This window comes from Melanerpes formicivorus, unplaced genomic scaffold (assembly GCF_026170545.1).
Source record: "Melanerpes formicivorus ecotype bairdi unplaced genomic scaffold, bMelFor1.0.p_v2 SCAF_8, whole genome shotgun sequence".
Taxonomy (NCBI): domain Eukaryota; kingdom Metazoa; phylum Chordata; class Aves; order Piciformes; family Picidae; genus Melanerpes; species Melanerpes formicivorus.
The window spans coordinates 24025235-24047111 of record NW_027142360.1 but is presented as its reverse complement, the minus strand read 5'-3'; the positions used below and the strand labels follow the sequence as shown (position 1 = coordinate 24047111).

Here is a 21877-nt window from a genome sequence, read left to right as displayed (position 1 = left end):
GCAAGAATTCCTCTTGATAAAATGCTTCGTTAACTCAATACCTGCATGTCATGCTCTTCCCAAGTGTTCTGCAGAGCTCATTCACACCAGCAATAATTAAAGTTTTTTCAGATGAAGTCCATTGCTCTGGTTCTTTTGTCATTCACTGGGATTATCTGTGAGACATCCTTTTTATACTTCTATTTCCAGCTGCAAAAAACTCTTCCCTTTTTTTTTTTTTTTTTTTTTGTCCATCCAGAATTCCCAAAACCATCCCAAAATGATAAGTTGAGCAAGAAAACAACCTCAGAAGCAACAAATTTGAGCCTACCATCTATTCTTCCAGAGAAAGGTGGAACAGAGAAAGCAGCAAGCCCTGCCTGGACAGCGACAGGTCTTCTCCTGGGCCTGATCTTGACTCACAACTAAAAGCTGGGACAGCTACTGCTCCTACAGCAGAACCCAGAAGGATCAAGGCCAACTGAACAGCTTAGTGTTGGAAACATCTAAGGAAATGGCAATAAATTCATATGCATACACACATAATATTTCCTTTAATCCAAATTTCTTAGCAATTAACTCAAACCCGCAGACTTGTAAAATCAAGTTGTTCCCCAGGTGCTTACCTTTCACCTGGTGTCTGTGGCAAGTAAAAAACTACAAGTAATTTTGAGATAATGCTGTAGCAAAGTTTCCAAGTGTTAGTTGTCAATGCATTCGTTTTGTTCATCCAGTAACTCTCTTTTCTGGGAGTCCCTCATTCAGAGAAGGTATATTGAAGAATTTCAGTGGTGGGTAACACCACAACAGTAACCAGGTACCCTAAACAGAAGTATTAACTGGGGGAAAATAATTTAACACTTGTAAAATTAAGAAGCTTTTCAGATGTGACCTCTATATGGACAATGGCTTGCTGCCTCTGTAACATGTTCTGGACATGCTGAGGAAAGACAGCAGATAGCATTTCTTTTGCTTCTCATATACATAACAGATTAATAATTCACAAGCAATGAACCAAAACCCCAAGGACCTGTGAGTCAGAAATATGAAGCAGTAACAGAAAAAAAATTAGGTCAGGAGAGGAATGTTTTCAATTGATTTTTCCAAGCATTTAAAAATCAATCAGTTGTGTAATACTGACCTCATTATGTTCTTTAAAGAGATTTATAAAGTGGGAATGAGCTGTGTACGAAGCTCACAGTTTCATTCCTGGTTTAAGTTCCATTTTCTCAACTAGAAAAATTCTACCAGTGTCTTGGAGACATGATGGTCATCATCGTAGTGGATCAGCTTCTCACCAAAACAGAAAATATGAGGAGTAAGGAAAGCAGGACCCATGTCAGGTGTTCTGCAAGCATAGCTCTGGCAGAAAGGGAAAGTCCAGAGGCTCTCCACTGATGTCAGAATTGGAAGCCAGAAATATTCTTGCCTGGCAGGGCTGTTCTGACTTCATGTTCTCTCACATCACTTGGAGCACACTGAATGGAGGCACAAAGGAAAATGCACAGGTCAACTCTCCTCACCCCAGGTGACTAATCAGAAGGGCACATGGTAAGGAGCTCATCAGAAAATCTGACACTTCTGTTTAGAGCCTGATGCAAACCAATATCAGGATATCCCCAGATTATGTTCATTAACACTTTGAACTGATTCTCTGAATCACAGTTGCATGTTTGCTAGCAGATAACTTCTGCTAGCGTGTTGGTGACAATTAGGTTTCATAGCAATGGTGGTCTTAGGTTGATGGTTGGACTCGATGATCTTAGAGGTCTTTTCCAGCTGAAACAATTCTATGATTCTATGATTTGTCACAATTCTGTGTGTTCTGGGTTTTCATTACAAACCCATAATTTTCTATTACTATACCTGTTGATGGGTGAAGAAGGAGAACAACCAACACTTCACAGTGTTCATTAGAAGAATCTAGACATTCCTGAACTGGAAAAACAGGCTTTTGATAATTCCTTTGACCTTTCCTCAAGAACCAAAGAATCCCTACTAGAGAAGGGATTACAGAGGCTGTCCTTAAGATACTGACAAGCACATAAAGAGGATTGGTCTCAAATCAGATTGCCATGCATTCTGCTGAACACCCTGGCTCATGGAAAGACATTTGATATTTGTTAGGGTAAAGAATCATCAAGAGTCACATTTTAAAGTTCTGATAATTCCAGGAAAACCAATTACATACAGATAAAAAATATGTAATGCACTTTATTGGATAAGAAGAATGATACTAATGATGGTAAGTAAAACATAAATAAAGGAAAATTCATGACAAAAAGAAGTGCAGGATCCTGCACCTGAGACAACAAAGTGCAGGTTGGGATCTGTGTGCAGACAGGAAGCAGCCTTGGGACCTGGAGGTCCTTGTGAGAAAGAATTTCTTGACTGAAAGGATTCTTGGGTGTTGTATTGGCTTGCTCAGGTAGAGTCCCCATCCCTGGAGGTACTGAAGATGGAGTGCTTAGGGATACAGTTTAGTTAAGGACTCATCAGTGATGGGCTAATGATTGGACTCAATCATAAAGGTTTTGCCCAGTCTAGGCAATTCTGTGATCATCTCACTCCAGCTCCCTGTCCCACTGAATGTTGGGCCAGATGATCGCTAGAAGTCCCTTCCAGTCTGGGCTGTGCCATGGTTCTGTGATTCTATAAAGGTGTGTGATATCTGACACTGACTTCACTGAACGCAAAGCTGATCAGTGGCAGCAAACAGCAACAGCAGGAACTTTTTGCTATTTATAACAGAAGCGTGTTAATGACAGCACACTTACAATAACGTCAAAATAATTACAGTGGAATCTAAAGAGTTGTCTCCCTTTTAATTTCGTGACATTCTCACAGAGAAAAGCAAGTGTTGCGTGCTTAGTTCTTACATCAGGCGATTCCCACCCATGGCATTTCTTCCCGGAGTGCTGGGTTCCGTGCAGCAGTGGCACCAAGCTGCCCCGAGCCAGCCGTGACACGACCCGCAGCTTCCGGGAGGACAAGGCACTACCCGAGCAGGACTGGTCTCTGGTTTTACACACCCCGGGGAAGGAATCACCCCCATTCCGCACACCCCTCCCCGCCGGGCTCTTGCCTTAAGCGCCTGTGCCCGCTGTGGTCCTGCCGGGAGGGCGCAACCCATGGAGCAGGAGCTCGGAGTGTTAGTGGACAGCAAGCTATGCGTTGGACAGCAATGTGCCCTGCTGGCCAAAACGACAAACGGCATCGTGGAGTGCATGAAGTGTGTCCAGCAAGCCTGGGGAAGTTCTCCTCCGCCTCCCCCCCGCGATGAGACCACATGTAGAATACACTGTCCAGTTTTGGGCTCCCCAAGAGAGACAGGGATCTGCCGGGGAGGATCCAATGGAGAGCTACGAGGATAAGCGGGGGACTTGAACTCCTCTCTCCTATGAGGAAAGACTGAGAGACCTTGGGCTGAGACGGGATCGTATTAATGCCTATAAATACCTGAGGGGTGCGTGTCAGGATGAAGGTTACTGCCACTTCGGTGGTGCCCAGTGATAGGACAAGGAGCAACGGGTTTTCGCTGCAACACAGGAAGTTCCCCAGTAACATGAGAAGAGACTTTGCTGTGAGGCTGACAGAGCCCTGAAGCAGGCTGCCCAGAAAGGTTGTGAAGTCTCCTTCTCTGACGACTTTCAAAACCCGCCTGGATGCGTTCCCGTGCGGCCTGTCCTAGGTGATCCTGCCTTGGCAGAGGGGTTGGACTCGATGATCTCTAGAGGTCCCTTCCAACCCCTAACATTCTATGATTCTGTGACTCGCTGCTTCCCTTCAGCGATCGTCACCACCTCGCCGACCGCAATTCCCCGGCGCCACTGGGTGGCGCTGCGGCCCCTGGCGAAGGAAGGAGCTGTCCGCACAGGCGCCCTGAAGCCGCAGGGACCAGCACCGGAATTGGCTCTCGACGGAGGCGACTCCGTGTCACCTCCCCCTGCCCGTCTCTTCGGAGAGAGCTTCCGGGTAACGTCTGACCAATAGCCTCCGCCGCTCCGCCAGCGTCACCGGCGCCACGTGAGCATCCGGCGGCGGCTGTTTCCGCGGCACTTCTGCGTCCCGTCAGGCAACGCGCGCGCGCGCGGTTCTTCCACTCTATGGTAACCATAGAGATCCACGGCGGTGGCGGATCAATACTGGGACGGCGGCGGCCGTGGCGCCGTGGGGAACATGGCGACCCTGGTGCTGGATAACGGCGCCTACAACGCCAAGATCGGTTACAGCCATGCGAACGTCAGGTAAGGGCCCGAGAGGAAGCGGGACGGGCGGGAGGGCGTTCCCTTATCGCTCCACCGGAGCGCACCTTGCCCTTCCCGCCGCTCCTCTCCTCTGTCTGGCCTCACCGGAGACCGCTCCTCACCTGCGAGCGGGCCGCCAGTGCGCCTGCGCTCGCCACGGACAGGCCCAGCCTGGCCCCGCCTCTGCGGCGGGTGCGGAGCTCCTCCCCCACCGCGCGGAGACGGGAGGGGGCGGTCGGCTCCTGGCAGTGGCGGTGCCTGGGCGAGGGGGAGGTCTCTACACCCTTGGTGGTGTGGTGATACTGCGGGGGGTGTGTGTGTGTGTCTCTTTCCAATAAGTGTACTAGAGGTGTCAGAAGTTGGGGGGTTCCCTCTTAACTGACTCAAGTAATGGATTTAAACCAAAGCACAGCAGTAAAAACGTTGCTGAAAGTGTACTGTTACTGTAAAGAGGGTAAATGTGTCACACACCATGATGGTTAGGAGATGTCCCCATCTTTTCCAGCGTTATTCCGAACTGCCAGTTCAGATCAAAGACTGCACGCTTGAAAACCTTCACGGCAAATCAACTGGATGAAATTAAAGATCCCTCTGGGCTTTTTTACATTCTCCCTTTTCAGAAAGTAAGTAAGGTATCCTAAGTTTTGACATTACAGCCAAATGTAAATAGTTTTAAGGAATAGTTTTCATACTATATGCTCCAACTACAGGATTATATCTAGTATAAATAGAACAGTCAAAATCAGCAGAGTGAAGTTTAAGCATTAGAGTCTGAGAATAATTTAGGTTGGAAGAGACCCCTAAGATCATCAAGGCCAGCTGTTAACCCAACACTGCTAGGTCACCACTAAACTGTGTCACCAAGTGCCAAATCTATACTGTCTTCTAAATACATGCAGGGATGGTGGCTCAACTAGGTCCCTGGGTAACCTTTTCCAGGGCTTGACAACCCTTTCAGTGAAGAAATTTTTCCCAGTATCTAACCTAAATCTGCCCTGGAGCAACTTGAGGCCATTTCTTCTTGTGTTACCATTTGTCTCTTGTGAGAAGAGACTGACCCCCACCTTGCTACAGCCTCCTTTCAGGTAGTTGTAGAGTTTCCCCTGAGCCTCCTTTTCTCCAGCATAAACAATGCCAGTTCCTTCAGCCACTCGTCATAAGATTTGTTCTCCAGACCCTTCACCAGCTTCTTGCTTTCCTTTGGACAACCTCCAGCACCTCAATGCCTTTATTGGAGTGTGGGGCCCCAAACTGGCCAAGGTCTGGCATCACCAGTGCTGACTACAGGGGCACAATCAATTCCTTAGTCCTGCTGGCCACACTTGTTTCTGTTACAGGCTAGGATGCTCTTGGCCTTCTTGACCACTTGGGTACATGGCTGGCTCACCTTCAGCAGCTGTCAACCAACAACCTCCAGGTCCTTTTCCATTGGGTAGCTTTCCAGCCACTTTGCTGTCCATGCAAAGCCTGTAGTGTTGCATGGGATTGTTGTGACTCAAGTGCAGGACCCAGCATTTGGCCTTCTTGAACCTTGTACCGTCTGCCCCAGCCCATAAATACAGTCTGTCCAGATCCCTCTGTCATCTTGAGTCTATCAAGTAGATGAACTGTTCTGCCCAGCTTTGTGTTGTCTGTAGACTCATTGACAGTGCCCTTGATCCCCTTGTCCAGATCACTGATAATAAACAGAACTGGCCCCAAAACTGAACCCTGGGGAACTCCATTTGTGACCAGCCATCACGTGGATTTAATTCCATTCACCACCACTCTTTGGGCCCAGCCATCCAGCCAGTTTCTTACCCAGCAAAGAGCACACCTGTCTAAGACGTGAGCTGCCAGTTACTCTAGGAGGATGCTGTGGGAATCTGTTGGACTTGATGATCTCAAAGGTCTCTTCCAACCTGGTTAATTCTATCCTATTCTATCCTAAAGTCCACATAAGCAACATAACACAGCCTTTCCCTCATCCACTAGGTGGGTCACCTTGTCCTAGAAGGAGGTCAGGTTAGTCAAGCTTTCATAAGCCCATGCTGACTGGGCCTGGTCACCTGGTTGTTCTGTATGTGCTGTGTGATGGCACTCAAGACAATCTGCTCCATCACCTTCCCAGACTTCTGTCAAATCATGTATATAGGAAACACAATTTATGTTGTCATTGTTGTGTAGCAGTTATTATGTTGATGGGGAATGTACCATTCTTTATCCTCTGTAGCATTTACTCTTTAGCACAGAAATGTGATTTTAGACATTTTTACTCTGAAATGTCTTTATATTGCCAGGCTGTCAGTCACCTGCCATGACTTCTGTTTTTCAGTTCTATTAATTTATTTTTTAATGGATTTTATTTCCTAAATAGTGTAATTTCTCATTTTTTTCCTGAATTCCTGCAGGGTTACTTGGTGAACTGGGATGTCCAGAGACAGGTTTGGGATTATCTTTTTGGAAAAGAAATGTATCAAGTAAGAGCCTTTAAACAATTACAGTTTCTGTGTAGGCTAAAAGGTTAAATACTGACTAATGGGATTAACAGAAGTACATCAAATGTTAAATAGAGCTGATGAGCTCACTGGTCTCTTTGAAAGTACCTCCAATTAGAAATCCTTGAGATTTCTCTTTTTGCAAACTGAAGAAAATTTGTACATTGAGCTCTGGTGTAACTGCTTTAAAAACATGTGCATTTTTTAGTCTTGTGTGTATTTGTACTGAGTTCAGCTCACATATGTGAGGAGACTCACATCAGTATAATTAAAAACAGGAGCAGAATATGTATAATGAAGGTGTTCCCTTCTATTTTACCCATTCATTTGATAAAGTATCACTGCTCATGAGGTCTTTGGAAAAAGCTAAATCTTTCTAAGCCTAGCTTCTACAAACAGGTAGGGCAAGTGGTAATCAGATTTCCATGAGCTTCAACTGCTGCAAAATGTAGTCTAAATCCTCTAAGTTTTAAGCGACGACAAACTTTAATGTGTTTTTCCACAGGTGGATTTTGTTGACACCAATATTATTATTACTGAACCTTATTTTAACTTCACTTCCATCCAAGAATCCATGAATGAAATCCTATTTGAAGAATATCAGTTTCAAGCAGTTCTCAGAGTAAATGGTGAGTCTGCCTCCCTCTAGTTGGCATGGATATAGTTTGGATGTTAGCCAGGTCAATAAATAAATCCATATGCATGCACGTGTACACACACACTTCTGTAGATGTAAAACCAGTAAAGAAACAAATTAATTTCCTCCCTGGCTCTTGAGTAATATGCTTTATTACTCAAGTAAGATGCTTTATTACTCAACCTTTATATGCTTGACTCATTTGTCCTTGCACTGGATTAAACTTCTTTCCTTTTCAGAAATTCCATTCTTCTTCTGCTGTTCTTAAGAGTGTTGTGCTATATAATTAAAGGAAATTTGAGGAGAGCCAGGGTGACAGAGATAAAAGATGGCTTTTGAAAGAGGATAGCATCTAACAAAAATTTGCATGAAGTCTTTCATAGCTTTCCTTTTGGTGGGAAGTGGGTCTGGCTTTTTGGTTTGTATTAACAAATGGAACACAAGACTAGAGGAGGTGGTTACACCGGGAGAGGTTTAGGCTGGGTATTAGGAAATATTTCTTCACAGAAAGCGTTATCAAACACTGGAATGGTCTGCCCAGGGCAGTGGTGCAGTCACCATCCCTGGAGGTGTTTAAGCAGTATTTGGACCTGGTTCTCAGGGACATAGTGTAGTGCTGGGTTGAGGGTTGGGCTGAATGATCTTTGAGCTCTCTTCCAACCAGATATATTCTGTGATTCTATGATTACAGTCATGAAATGTATTGTGTCTTAAGGGGGATGTGCAAGTAATATCACAACTCTTCTACAAAATAGCTGGACATAGGATACTCCTGTAGATAGGTTTGATAAATAGTGATGTGATCAATCTGCTTTAGGAGAGGAAACTGAACATGGGCTGGCATTATTGAAAAAGGATAAATGGGGCATATATGATACCTTATCCACTGTCATATGTTGGCTGTAGTATTATATCCTGGGGGCTTGAAAGTCTGTCAAAGGGATTTCAAATATGAAGGAAGTGCACTTCCATATCAATGTAAAATCTGAAAGTCTGGAATGAAGGAATGAAATGTTCTGTATTTCAGCTGGAGCTCTGAGTGCTCACAGGTACTTCCGAGATAATCCATCAGAGCTGTGTTGCATCATTGTGGATAGTGGATATTCTTTTACACACATTGTACCTTACTGTAGAAGTAAAAAGAAGAAAGAAGCAATCATCAGGTAAATTGCCTGTTATTATTATTATATATACCTAGGTTTTATATATGCATATATATTTATATATATATATATATAACCTGGAAAAATTGTTAGCTATTCCTGAAGCTAATAATGACAGAATTCCTTCCTTCTTCCACAGGATTAATGTTGGAGGAAAACTCTTAACTAACCACCTAAAGGAAATAATCTCTTACAGGTAAGGAATGCTGACCAGGTCTTGAGACCTGGTATGAAATGAGCTAGAAGTTTATGGGAATATTCTTAAGCTCAAGACAAATTAAGGTGAAGTTAAGATTTTTGAAGTATTAGGCTATTAAAATGCCAGCACTTTTGAAGTTGCTGAGGCTGCTTCTGTGTTCCCAATTATTTGAGTCTTTAGTATTTTCTGAGATGTCCCAGTAGATCATCAGTCAGTTTGCTAAGTGATTCTATCAGTATCACAAATAGAATTCATCAGGACCAACAATTACATTTACCTTGGCACTTTGTCTTGGTGAAGATCTTTGTTAGTAGAGCTAATTGCAAGGTTATGACTACACTTGTAATGAAGATATTGGGCAAGTGCAAGTAGATGTTTGTATTCATTGAACTGTGAAACAGGAAAATACTCAACTCCAGTAGGCCAGGAATGCTTTTGTAAATGGAATATGAATTTTAGATACTGAAACTGTAGCATTTTGTGATTTGCAACCTGTGATTGCTCATCTCCAGGGGCAAACTGGACAAATGATGCTAAGACTGAATTAGTCTTAAACCTCTGTTTGGTTTTTTGTTGGTTGGTTTGTTTGCACAGGCAGCTACACGTTATGGATGAAACACATGTAATTAACCAAGTGAAAGAAGATGTGTGTTATGTTTCTCAAGACTTTTACAAGGACATGGACATTGCCAAGTATGTATACGTGCCAAGTATGCACCATGTATACAATGGTACTCAATGTTAAAGCTGGCACTTCTGAATAATCTATTTGTACAAATAAAGCTATACCCTTAATCAGAAAATGTTTTAATTAAGTCAAAGGAAGTTTGACTCATGTTTATCAGTATAAAAATAGCTGGGATTTGGAATTTATTCTTTATTCTGTTGTATTTTACATTCTTTTAGGCTGAAAGGAGAGGAAAATACTGTAATGGTAGACTATGTTTTGCCAGACTTCAGCACAATCAAAAAAGGATTTTGTAAGGTAATGCTAATAGGGTTTTTGAAGTAGTTTTTTTGACTGTTTCCCTGCAGAAGTCTAGTAGAGAGGGTAAAAAGACTTCCTTTTATTTTAAAGCTATATTGTATTTTTTTTCCATCCTATGCGTTAATTGGTAATGTTTTCCCTAGGCACTTGAGATGAAAATCAAACACTATTGTTCCAGCATAGCATTTTGGGGTCTGTTATTTAATATTTGTAGAGTTTTTTTTCCCTTGTGCTCTGTCACACAGTCTATCCATATCACTATTGCTGGGGGCTTTTTAAGGTTTAGTGGGAAAATGTTCTCTCCATGTTTCTCTGAATTTCATTTAAATACCCTAATAGGCAGGAGGTTTCAAGTCATGTTACAGCAGGGCTTGAAAAGTCTTCACACCAATGAAGACAACTAAAGAGTTTAATCTCATTTACTAAGTTGGCCAGTTTCAAGAGCAGTCCCAATGTTTTAAGGCCACTCTTGTCCATACCTGTAATATTTTGGTGCAGGCAAACCTACAGTAGATAAAAGCAGAGTCACTTCAGATTTAATACCTGGGTATGTATTGTTCTTGAAAGATTTACTGACAATACAACTTCAGGCAGAATGTATTGCCTCCTTCTGCAGTACATAAAAAAGATTAGCTGAATACTCTTTAAGATGTCATTTCCTTTCTTATGCACTTACTGTTATTCATGTCTTTAATATAGCCAAGGGAGGAGATGGTGTTAAGTGGAAAATACAAGACTGGTGAACAAATACTTCGTCTAGCAAACGAAAGATTCGCAGTTCCAGAAATTCTTTTCCATCCTTCAGATATTGGTATTCAAGAGATGGGAATTCCTGAAGCCATTGTTTATTCCATTCAGAATTTGCCTGAAGGTATAACCTGAAACAGATTTTGGAAAGTGTGGGTGTGTAGGTGGTGGTTTGGGGTTTTTTTTGAGGTTTGTTTGTTATGATGTTTTTTTAGTGGGGTTTTTTGTTTGGGTTTTTGGTTGGTTGGTTGGTTTGGGGTTTTGTTGTTGTTTTGAGGGTTTTTTAGTACTCTCAAAGTGCCAGTCATTGAGTTGTGAACTTCTGTCTTCCAATGTGTGTCAAGATTGTCTACAAACTTCTCTGTTGGGCAAGCACAGGTTTGTGGTGATTCATCAATTGGTTTCTGCTCTTGTTTCAGTTAATAGCTGTAGACTTAACTCTTCTTAACATCCTTTTGTGACATGCCCTGTCTGTCTTTGATGCTGACAATGGAAGATGCTTGAAATCAGTTTTAGTTGTATTCTAAAATACAACTTTCCATTACTGACCAAACTCAGTAATTTAAGCATTGAAGTATAAAAGCTTTCTGACTGCTGTTTGTCAGAAGTAGACCCAGAACTTCCATTTTATAGGTGTGATGTACATGTAATTAATGTTACTATTACAAAGGAAGCTTTCATAAAACCTAGGAAACCACATAAATACTTGTGTGGCATGGAGGCTATTATTTTGTACTCTCAGAAACTGCACAACTTAAAATCCCTTCTGAGAAGGGAATTGTGTTAGCAGACATGAAAAGTAACACACAATTTAATGGTAGGAATCAAAGCCAAATTCTAAAGATCACAAAGAACAGAGTGATTAATCACTTTCTTGTAATTCTGAATAAAACTATAATGGGTGTGATCATTAGATGTTCATGAGATTCTTCTATGACATTTCTTACTTCTGTTGCAATTCATAACAAAAACGGGGGAGGGAACCTTCTAATCTTCAGTCTGTAACTAGAGATTTACTTCTTTTTCCAGAAATGCAGCCTCATTTCTTCAAGAACATAGTTCTGACTGGGGGAAACACCCTTTTCCCAGGCTTCAGAGATCGAGTTTATTCTGAGGTTCGATGTCTTACTCCAACTGATTATGATGTTTCTGTTGTTCTTCCTGAAAAGTAAGTCCTAAACTACACATCAAGCTTTGTCCCTCTAGCAGAATAAACTGTAAAATAAGATTACTTTGGCTGGTAGATTAGTAAAGGGATTTAATTGAAATGGTAAGTGAACCAAAATTATATATAAAGACTATTTTAAAGCAGTGTAGTTTCAGACAAACCAAATTAACTAGAGAGCACCTGCTTGCCCTGTACTTTGACTAATGAAGTTAAGCATCTAAGCCTTCTCAGTCTTCTTCTATTGCAAACAGAAAAATAAGGATCAATTGTCATGAAGTGGATTTATGTAAGATGAGAGTTTTGACTTTAATGCTTAATGCACCTTAATGCTGCTACGTCATGATTAATGTAGCCACTTCAGGGAGCTGGAAGGGGCAGCCTCTTTGCAGAGAGAGTATACAGTTGAGACAAAAGAAGTATATCTTGAAAGCAAAAAAAAAATAAATCATTAATAATCTTTTTTAAAGACTCTAGTTTTTTTCAGTTTTATTGAAGAATCAATATCTAGGCAAAGTAAATACAAAAACATCTCTGCCTCCTGCTCTCTTAGTACCTGCCTCCAAGGAGTTAGATTTTGGTTTTTATAAAAACCAAAACCAGTAAGCCTTGGTAAGATTTCCACAGTGTGATTACATTGATTTAGCAATGAGAAATATTTTATTACATAAGCAGTGCTGAATACACAGCTTGGAAATGATGTATGCTTCATTTTAAGTTCGTTTACAGATGAGTAACGACAATTCTGTTCCTTTTTCAGCCCCATTACTTATTCTTGGGAAGGTGGGAAGCTCATCTCTGAAAATGATGATTTTGAAGACATGGTAGTAACTAGAGATGATTATGAAGAACATGGACACAACATCTGTGAAGAGAAATTTGACATCTAGGTAGCATAGCTGGATACATTGCTATTCCATTGTTCTACTGAGAATGGAACTCTTTGAAGGATAACCTGTGAGGATTGTGTTTTAGCTTTCCTGTATTTAAGTGGGGTGGGAAAAAAAAAGTTTCAGATTTTAAAAATAAAAGTGTTGCAAGCCCAACTGTATGAAAGGTGTTGTCATTTCCTTATGGTCTCATCTTTTACTGATTGCTTCATTGTATTCATAGTGCAGAAAACCTCCATGCATGAGGCATTAGAAATATTGAGTGCTTGTAGTTATCTGAAACTAACAAGAAGAAACCAAGACTCTTTCCCCCCCTCTCCCCCCAGTTAATATTATTTTACTTTGTGCATGCAACTGAATGGACATCAAACAATCTCAAAAGGTCTCTCTGAGATTGTCCATCCATCCTGAAATGGAATAATGGAGTTTTATTTTCTGTTACTTTAGTGAATAGCCAGGAGAGGAATATAGGCAAAAAAGTTTGAAATGAGTTTTCCTACTTTTGGAATGAACCTGGAAGCATAATGCTAGAAACCAATAATCTGTAGTCCAAACTTGTTCTGTTCAGCAGGCCCTTACATTTAAGATCACAATTCTTGAAACAGAAGAATGCAAATTAGTAAAGTCTAGTCAGGGTTGGGGATTTTTGTCCCCTAAGCTGAAGGAAAGCACCTTGCAGCTATAAACTCCTCCTGTCCACATGAAGCGTTTTCTTACTCTTTGATACCTGGTTCTACACCCACTGAGCTGCCTCTTCCTTCTGAAGACACTGAAACAAGACTAATTCAGAAATTTTTATGCAATGCTTTATTATCATCTTTAAATTAGCACAAGAAAATTATAATCAAGTCAAAGTGCATGATTTTTTAAATAGATTTTCCCCCCACCCCAAGCAAATCCCAGTCTGTCTATGCCTACAAATTGCCATGTTATCAACTTTCTCTACTACCAAGTTCAGTATTTTCTGGACCAGGCTCACCTGAGAAGTGGTATCTCTGTCCTTGGAGATTGTTCCAAACTCAACAGGTAAGTCCTGAGCAACCTATGCTAATTGATTCCACCTTGGGCAGAGCAGTGGAATTAGACCAAAGATAAATTTCAACATGAATTCTGCATTTCTGTGTCAAATACATGATCAAACATCTGTCAGGATGATGGAAGAAGTAATTTAACCCCCATAACATTATATTGCATCTGTAATTACTTGAATCAACATTTGAATCCATAAATACTCATTATTTATGCAACTGGATGCTATCAAAGTATCTTCCTGTTAAAATAAATTGCTCAAGTACACCAAGAGACCCAAAACTAATTTTTTCTCCAAAATGCAATTTTTTTTCACTTGCTTTTGCATAACTTCCACGTTAGCAAAAGCTAATTAGCAGCAGCTCAGTCTGCCAGAGTGAGGAAAGAACAGCAGGCTCTAATAAGTGACAGAGCACACATAGGTCCCCTGCCTAATGAATCTTGCCTGCCACACATTCCAGTGACCAGCTCCTAATAACATTTTTGACTCACTTTGTACACTTGCAATACTCATAGGAGTTGTAATCCACAGTTTAAGATTTGCTGTGATACTATGAAATCAAGAGCTACATATAAAGACCTTACTGGTAATCAACCCAAGTATGGCTCTGAGTGTAGACTTGGCTCAGCTAGAAAGCCATGGGGTTGTGGGACAGAAGGAAAACAAAAAGTGCCAAACCCTGAACTGAAAGTAGCACAAGCAGTGTGCTATTACTACTAAAAGTATGTTTTACTTAAGAGTCATTAAGTAGTTGGTTTTTTTTCAGTAGCAGAGCTATTTTGATAGTTGTATCTTCCTGTAACTGAAGATGCAAGGACATAAGGAAGAAAATGGTTCACACCATGAACAATGTTCATATATATCCCCCCTCTGTTTTTGTCAAAGGCTGCATTGATGTCTAACCATTTAGAGTACAAAATTCACATCCAGTTTTACAGCCACTGCAATAGACAAGAGAATGGTGTTTTCTGAGTTCTTTCATTAACTTCTTTTTCTGCTTCAAAGGAACAGTTGGGTCATTGTGCACCTCTTGAACCAGTGCCAGAAGATACAGATTTGTTTGGCGTTTTTGATCTTCGTATTCCTTATCTGTCACACGCTGACAGAAGGTGAAGCCTTTGTAAAAAAGCAGAGGTGCAATTGTTTAATGTATCATAGAACTGTTGAGGTTGGATGAGACCTTTGAGATCACCAACCACCTGCCTAGAGCTCACAATCCCACCACTACTGCTAAACACTACCAGTAAAACCATGTCCCTAAGCACCACATCCATACTTCTTTTAAATGCCTCCAGGGGCGGTGATGCCACCACTCATGTAAGAACCTGATTAACATAGATCCATTGATATCCCAGGTCAGATGTAACTACAATTCTCTACAAGTGACAAGAAACCTACAGCTTTCCACTGAGCATCTGAACATAAATAAATGGGCAAGCAGTGTAGTAATTGCAAACTTGCAGATTGAATCTCCCACACTGAGGGCAAATACAGCACAGGGTTTGTACCTGAGTTATGTGTTCAATGTGCTGACAGAGATCACACAGGCTCCAGGAGCACTGTGGACAGATAACTCATTCCTCTGTCACTTGTATCTGCATTTTTTAGCTACACAATATGTGATAATCAAAACATTGAGCTAGAAGCAATTTGGACACATTCCAGAACCCAACACAGATGGTAAAAGATTCTGTATGTACCAAACACTTCTCAGACAGCTGCTCTATTAAATACAACATTAAACAGCACCATAACTTTCAGTATTACTCAGTTCTCCAGTGCACTGGCAAGACAGAAGTCAAAAGGAAGAAGCTAAGAAGTCAGAGAGAAATTAAATTAAGTCAACCCTTTTAAATCACAGTGCTGAAATATTTTTGACAGTAAGGCCAGATGAAATGTTAACTCAGAAAAGAAATGAGCTGGAAAACACCAATCCCATATAAACACCAAGTGTCAAATGCCTTCCTTTTGGGATACACTACCCTTTTCTCTAAGTCTTAGGCTCTTTATAAATGAGGTGCTTACCCAGAAAAGGAGGAAGGTTTCTTGAAAACACGACACAGTCAAGGCCTGTGCTCAAGACAGCTTTTTAGAACCTCACACTACTAAGCTCTGTGAGAATTTTTAGGTGTCTTATGGAAGAAACACAAGGATTTGGTTCCAAAATGTAAAAATCACATCAAGTTCACAAACCAAATCAGCAAATCACTTGAGGAAGCATAGTTTGCACTCAATTCAATAGAAGTAATTATTTAGTAAAAAGTAACAAAGTGTTCAAACTAGACAATTAATAGAATCCTTATCCTCTAATGTTCAGAAGTCAGTGCTTTGCTTATACCAGATAAATTTAATTCTTTGGTGAATTAGCTGCTGGTTTCTTTAAGGGTTCACTTCTAATAAAGGAAAAGAACAGCTCAGATTTATAGTCAGAACACAGTCTATGCAAAATTACTGTCAATTGATGCCAAATCTATTTGTATTAAAAGGTTTATGCCAAGATGTGTATCACATTTACCAGAATTGATATCTGGATCTTGTCCTTCCAGCAAACACTCAAGTCTCCTACTAGTTAGTTCCAGAAGAGTCAAAGGAGTCTGAAAATACAAACCAACAATTAGTAGATAGCCAGCAGAAACAGGGTGCCAAAAGGCCTCTATAAAAGTTTTAAATACTCTTTTAAACACAAATGCTGCAAATAAAGGTAGAGGATATACATATAAAGCTCTCCAAAAACTGTCCTCCATAGTCTGAAATAGCTCCTCACCCTACTTGACTGTACCATTACCTCTTAACTGACAGAACATTAAACTCTGCTCCACATACCTCTCATCTCTAAGGAGGCACTTTATCACATAATAATAAACAACCAGGTTGGAAGAGACCTTCAAGATCATCGTGTCCAACCCATCAAGTCTCAACATTTAACACTAAAGATGACAAAGCCAGCAAGGTAAGGAGAATGCTACCTTGAAGAGCTCAGAGTGATTGTCCATCAGAAACTGAGTCAGCAGCTCTGCCTGTGCTTTTGGCAATGCCTTATTTTGTAGGATGAACTTAGTGCATGTCTTGATGATCACCAACCTGTTATCAAACTAGAACAAGAAGAACTCAAATGTGGCATCAGATTTACTTGCAGTGTGTCAGCAAAGTATAACAGGGTGGGATCAGTGGGAAGAACATCTTGATATCTAAAAACAAATCACATTGGAAGGCAGTAAAAAGAATACTTCTAACTTAAAAGTTAGCTTTGCTATAGGAAAAGGGTACTTCCCCCATTCAATGCAACAGAGACTTACTTGTTTCTGTAATTTGTAGCCCTCAGGGTCAGATGCCACGGCAATGAATGTCAGCAGTCTGTGTAGTTCCTCTCGGGTATTTGGTGCTAATAATTTTAAATACAGCTGTGATGCCTCCACAGCTTGATCTGTTTTTCCTTTCTCTGCAATGGAGCAAAACAGTGTACCCAGTGCAAATTGTTCACAGTCACCACACTTGAATTCCAATATTAATCCCCTTCTTGGATTTCCCCCACCCCCCCTTAAAAACGCAGGTCCTCTCAGTGACTTCTAAAATCTTTTAGCAAGACTCACTACACCATTTACTCAATGTAAGCCTTAAAACCTTTGTCCCACTGCTAGTCAAGGAACAGATTCACTAGGACAACATACACACAACATAGCAATGTCCTTGTAAGTGCAAACACTAAAGAGATGTTTGTGTTGACACATCTTTGTGTTATATTCCAGGATTTGTCTTGAAGTTCTTAATAAGCTGAACGATTCTAACTTTCTCATTGATTTGAGGTTTCTTTGCTTGGTTGTGTTGGGGCTTTTTGTTGTTGTTTTCTTCTGTTTAATTTTTGCTTTGCTTTCTTTGCATTTTTTGGTTTTGTCATTTAGAGGTTTTTGCAGTTTTGGTTGATTGTTTTTTTGTTGCTGATGGTTGCTCATCACCCCCCTTAAGCCATTAGCTAGAAGTTTCTCATCAAAATGTGATCAAGTAGAAAACATGTCCTATAAAAATCCCTTTAAATGGTAATTCTAGTTACCTTCATTTTGACAATGAGGAGCTATCAAAAAGCCAAGTAACTCTAAGACAAGAGCAAGATGAAGGCAGATACAGACCTACATATAATTTTCTGGCCTGTGTCCTATTAACAGGACAGGAGTTATATTTCACAAGAAATAATCCAGAACAAGCCACCTTTGGAACTGCCTTTGTTTAAAAAGAACAGCAAAAGAGCCAGTGACCCTCTCCCAAAAGAAGGGCACACAAAAAAAGCAGGAAAGAGAATTACAAAAGGACATGAGCAAGACAGGTTAAGGGTGCAGATATGAAGAGAGGAGGTTAAGTAATTTCTAGAGAAACGTTTAAGAGTTTCTCTGATCTTTTAGGAAGCTTTCACTTGTGTTTTTTTGTTCCAGATTGCTCTTACCTATAAGTTCTATAATTCCTGAATGAATATCAAGATCCTGAGCAGCAAGAAGGGAATCCTTCTTTTGACTATAATACTTGACTATAACATCAAAAAGAATCTTCTTGTATGCATTCAGACTGCAGGGGGTGTTAGTGCTTGGAGGTAACTGCTGACTAACCATCACTATGAATTGGTCTGGGAAATACTCCAAGCATTCGATTGCTGCATAGAGCCATTTATCAAGCCTGTAAAAGGAAAAGCTAATTTTAGTGCTTACTTTAAGATGCTCCACCTATTCTTATGTAACGCTTTAAAAGAAAATAAGACAGAAATCAGCATGCAGGTACAGTCACATATCTGAACCACATTAAACTTGTTGCTTATTAAGCAGTTTATGTAACTTATTTCTCCACAGTACTTCAAAGACCTGCTCAAAATAGGCAGCTTCCATGGTTTTCCTGTGCTATACACCCAAGATATGTCCAGATTAAAACAAGCTGCAATTCTGACAGACTGGCACTCACTCCAAGACACTTGCCTGATTCAGCTAGTATTTAAAACCAAACACATCCCACTGTAACAGTTATCAAAAAGATGCAATCCCATGCACTACAAAAACCCACCAGGGTGAGAAAGGAAGGAACTGGGTTTTACAAAAAGAAACAAGACGGTTTGATAACAGCAAAGATAAAAATAGTTTAAATCCCAGAAGACGGTGGAACTGGTTTTCAATTCCAGTATCTGTTATAAAGATCTAGAAATGAAGTGTCTAGTCTAGAAACCAGGAGTGTTTTCGACACCTGAGGCTAAAGTTTTAATGTCCAATCCTAAACTTTTTGTGAGTTCTTTTACCACTTCTGAAGGGAAATCAGCAGAGGAAAGTATATTAATACCACCCCTGTCTACAAGTATAAGAGCCTGGCAATGTCTATTTTGTTCACTTAAATTTTTGATCAAGCATAAAATGAAATGTTTACCATTATTTCACAGACATATTACTTACTCAGGTAAATTTAAGCTACATGTAACCTCTCTGTCCAGGAAAGTATTTGAGATAATCAAGTCTTCTTCCTTGCTGAAACAGTCTGGTTTTGTCTTCACTGAAGACACCAAGATACCTTCTAGAAGGGGAACATCAATTATCTGCAGCAGTCGTAGCAGGGCCTGCTGTTTCCAGACATCATCTATTACTGATACCATAAGCAAACAAGAAAACACCCTCAGAGATAAGATTTTATGCAAAACACTAACCTTTGTTGGTACTCAGAAACATTTTACATGCTCAAAGAAAACAAGGTAACAGCATAAAGTTTCTGTGTTGGAATAAAAAAGGGATCAAAATAGGAATACTAATTGAAAAAAAGGCTTTAAAGACAACATCTCAACAAATATTAGAATTAGTAATAATCTATTCAGTAATATGCACATAAAAACCTATGCAAATACCAAAGGAATCATATCATATAGACATATCTTATAATCTATTTCTTTCTGAAGTGTTTGCATAAATAGAATGATACCACCCTGCAAAAACTGAACCCTGCTTTGTTTATTTCAGTTTACTTGCTATGAGCACTTACCCGTTTAGCACTGATTTAGCTACTTTGTCATTAGTAACACATTAAATTAAGGACTCTGAAGGGCAGTGTTTTACAGAAATGAGGCACTCCAAGTAGATACAGCAAAGAACAAAAAATAATCAAGGTTTTAAAAAGAAAAAAGGAAAGTAAAAATCAATCCTCACCTGTTTTTGAAAGCAGACGAGTTGGCTCATTAATCATGATCTTTGGAGGTAAAGATGCATGAACATTTATGGATTGAAGCAGCTCCTCTACCCTCTTTTTGTCAGCTGCTTCTAATGCTAAGGGGTTTGAAAGTGTTGTTTCACACTTCACCCTGCTCAGTGAGGGGCAGAAAAAAAAAGTTATGCATCTAACAAATACCATCCTGGCACATTTATCTTCCTGTCAGTTCCTAAACTGCTGTTAAATCAGAACTTCTGGGCTTCACTGTAGCTGGGCTCTATCCAGCCAGAAAAAACCAATCATCTACATCTGCTTGGTGGAAAGGTCAAGGACATTGATTTCAAATACTGTTTACAATTCCATTTCTTTTATCAGTGTCTAACAAGTACCTTGCTCATACTAACTCTCAGCCTTCAGCACAACTGATTGCAAACCAACACGATTCCTAGGCTTCAGCTACTGTGCCAGACTCTATGCTAAACAACAATGGGCTTAACATGACCAAGAAATATTGAATTGCACCTGCAATTTTGGCATGACATTTCTCAAGACTGGCCCATAGTTTTCAAAGTCTCCAATACTTGGGTTAGACAGACATAACTTCATCTATAGGTAACATTAGCATTTAAAAGAGGGGAAAAAAAAGAAAAGAAAAACAATCAGACTAGTTCAGGGCAACTCACTGGGAACATCTCTTTCTCTTCTGTTTGCAGATTTGGTCAGAAGACAAGCTGTCACTGTCTTTACTCTTTCTTGGAAGAGGAGTAAGGCTGCTATTTACAAATCTATAGAGACTAGTGTTTGTGTCTTCAAACTCTGTCTCTTTCTCGTTCTTGAATAAATAAAGCTTTGCTCCAACTGGCTCAAACACCTTGTGATCCATCAACGCTTGGCATACACGGACTCCTTTCAGCCGAGAAATATCATTGCAGCTCAGGTACATGCTTTGCATCAGATGGCTCAGTACCACATCAACAGCATTTGATCCAGTGAAGCAGTTTTTGTATGTTTTCAGATGTTGTCGACGTCTTTTGATCTCCACTTGACTGTGAAGGGCATGAATAATACTGTTCCAGAGCTGAGTTGCTTGAAAAGGACCATCACACCCTGCAAAACATTTACAGGGAAGTTTGACAGATGTTTATAAAGCTTCAGTTTTTAGCATTTTGAAAAAAATATTTTTACTCTGTGAAATTAGTTATAAGTAAACAAATATTAAAGTTCTCCAGTATGCAAGCTTAATTTTACAAAGGGGAAGAAAACATCTTGGCAATCCATCCTGTTTGTAAGCTGACTCCCATTTGCTAAGGTGTGAACAACACAGAACAAAAATACACCAAAACAGGCAAGGAAAGTTTTGTTGTTGTCACTAACAGCTATATCTATTGCATGTATGCACACACGCACATTAATTCATTACAGAAGTACAGAACGGCTGAGGTTTACATGGACCTCTGGGGACTAGCTGGTCCAACCCCACTTGCTCAATTAGGGCTACCTAGAGCTTGTCAACCCAGGACCACGTTCAGACAGTTGCTGAACATCTCCAAAGGTGAAGAACCCACAACCTCTATGGGCACCAGAACGAAGAGCTTGGCTCCAAGCCTCTGCACTCTCTCTTCGGGTACTTGTGCACATTAATAAAAAGCCCCTGAACCTTCTCTTCTCCAGGCTTAACAGCTGCCTCAGCCTCACCTTCCCCAGCACCCAGTTTCCCCTCCTCATAGCACTCTGGGTTCAGCAAACGATAAACCGACTTTAAACCTGCTTGCCAAGCTCCGCTCCGAACGCTCGGACCCGGCCTGCCCCTGGCAGCGGCGCTTACCCACAACTCCTGGGGGCACTACCACTGGCAGCACCTCTTTGCCCTGTACAGCAGCTGACCCCTGCCCTAGCTCCTGCCCGCCCGGCCGCGAACTGGCAGCCGCGGGCGCCCCTCCAACGGACGGGCCGGGGCCGGCGCCAACCCCTCAGCCCGCTCGGCTCGGCCCCGCTCCCGGGCGAAGCGCCGTCAACCCCACGGGCGCTAGGACCGGAAAAGCCGCCACAGCGGAGAGACGGGGACGACCCTCCTTCCCCCACCTCGCCGCCGCCCGCTGCCCCGCCGCAACTCTAGCTCGCTGTGACTCCGGAGCCTCCTGAACCGCGGAGTCAAATAAACCGCCATAAGGGCGGCCGGCGCCGCTGGCGGAA

General features: G+C 41.1%; 2 protein-coding genes across 2 annotated transcripts; one reads left to right on the top strand and one right to left on the bottom strand.

Annotated features, from left to right (window-relative positions):
* The first annotated feature begins 3993 nt into the window (after positions 1 to 3993).
* Positions 3994 to 12648, top strand: ACTR6 (actin related protein 6). Its single transcript, XM_068142741.1, has 11 exons — positions 3994 to 4226; positions 4732 to 4849; positions 6617 to 6685; positions 7209 to 7332; positions 8368 to 8503; positions 8643 to 8699; positions 9297 to 9395; positions 9609 to 9687; positions 10390 to 10561; positions 11467 to 11605; positions 12363 to 12648. Exons 1-11 carry the CDS (start codon positions 4159 to 4161, stop codon positions 12490 to 12492), a joined length of 1191 nt encoding a protein of 396 aa, XP_067998842.1. The 5' UTR covers positions 3994 to 4158; the 3' UTR covers positions 12493 to 12648.
* A 636-nt stretch (positions 12649 to 13284) lies between these two features.
* Positions 13285 to 21851, bottom strand: DEPDC4 (DEP domain containing 4). The gene is made up of 9 exons (XM_068142740.1): positions 21767 to 21851; positions 20368 to 20791; positions 19684 to 19835; positions 18943 to 19129; positions 17958 to 18184; positions 16819 to 16961; positions 16489 to 16614; positions 16038 to 16116; positions 13285 to 14638 (listed from the first exon to the last, which is right to left on the bottom strand). Exons 1-9 carry the CDS (start codon positions 21849 to 21851, stop codon positions 14421 to 14423), a joined length of 1641 nt encoding a protein of 546 aa, XP_067998841.1. The 3' UTR covers positions 13285 to 14420.
* Positions 21852 to 21877: the final 26 nt, after the last annotated feature.

Bases quoted from the DNA above. Each gene is read 5' to 3' on its own strand.
- DEPDC4 (XM_068142740.1), bottom strand. From the start codon at position 21,851: ATGGCGGTTTATTTGACTCCGCGGTTCAGGAGGCTCCGGAGTCACAGC. The intron at 19,130-19,683 runs GTGAGGATTGAT...TTATGGTATCAG, and splicing joins TCGTCTGCTTTCAAAAACAG to TAATAGATGATGTCTGGAAA. The intron at 16,615-16,818 runs GTAAGTCTCTGT...TTCTTGTTCTAG, and splicing joins GCTACAAATTACAGAAACAA to TTTGATAACAGGTTGGTGAT.
- ACTR6 (XM_068142741.1), top strand. From the start codon at position 4,159: ATGGCGACCCTGGTGCTGGATAACGGCGCCTACAACGCCAAGATCGGT. The intron at 6,686-7,208 runs GTAAGAGCCTTT...GTTTTTCCACAG, and splicing joins TTGGAAAAGAAATGTATCAA to GTGGATTTTGTTGACACCAA. The intron at 8,504-8,642 runs GTAAATTGCCTG...CTTCTTCCACAG, and splicing joins AAGAAAGAAGCAATCATCAG to GATTAATGTTGGAGGAAAAC.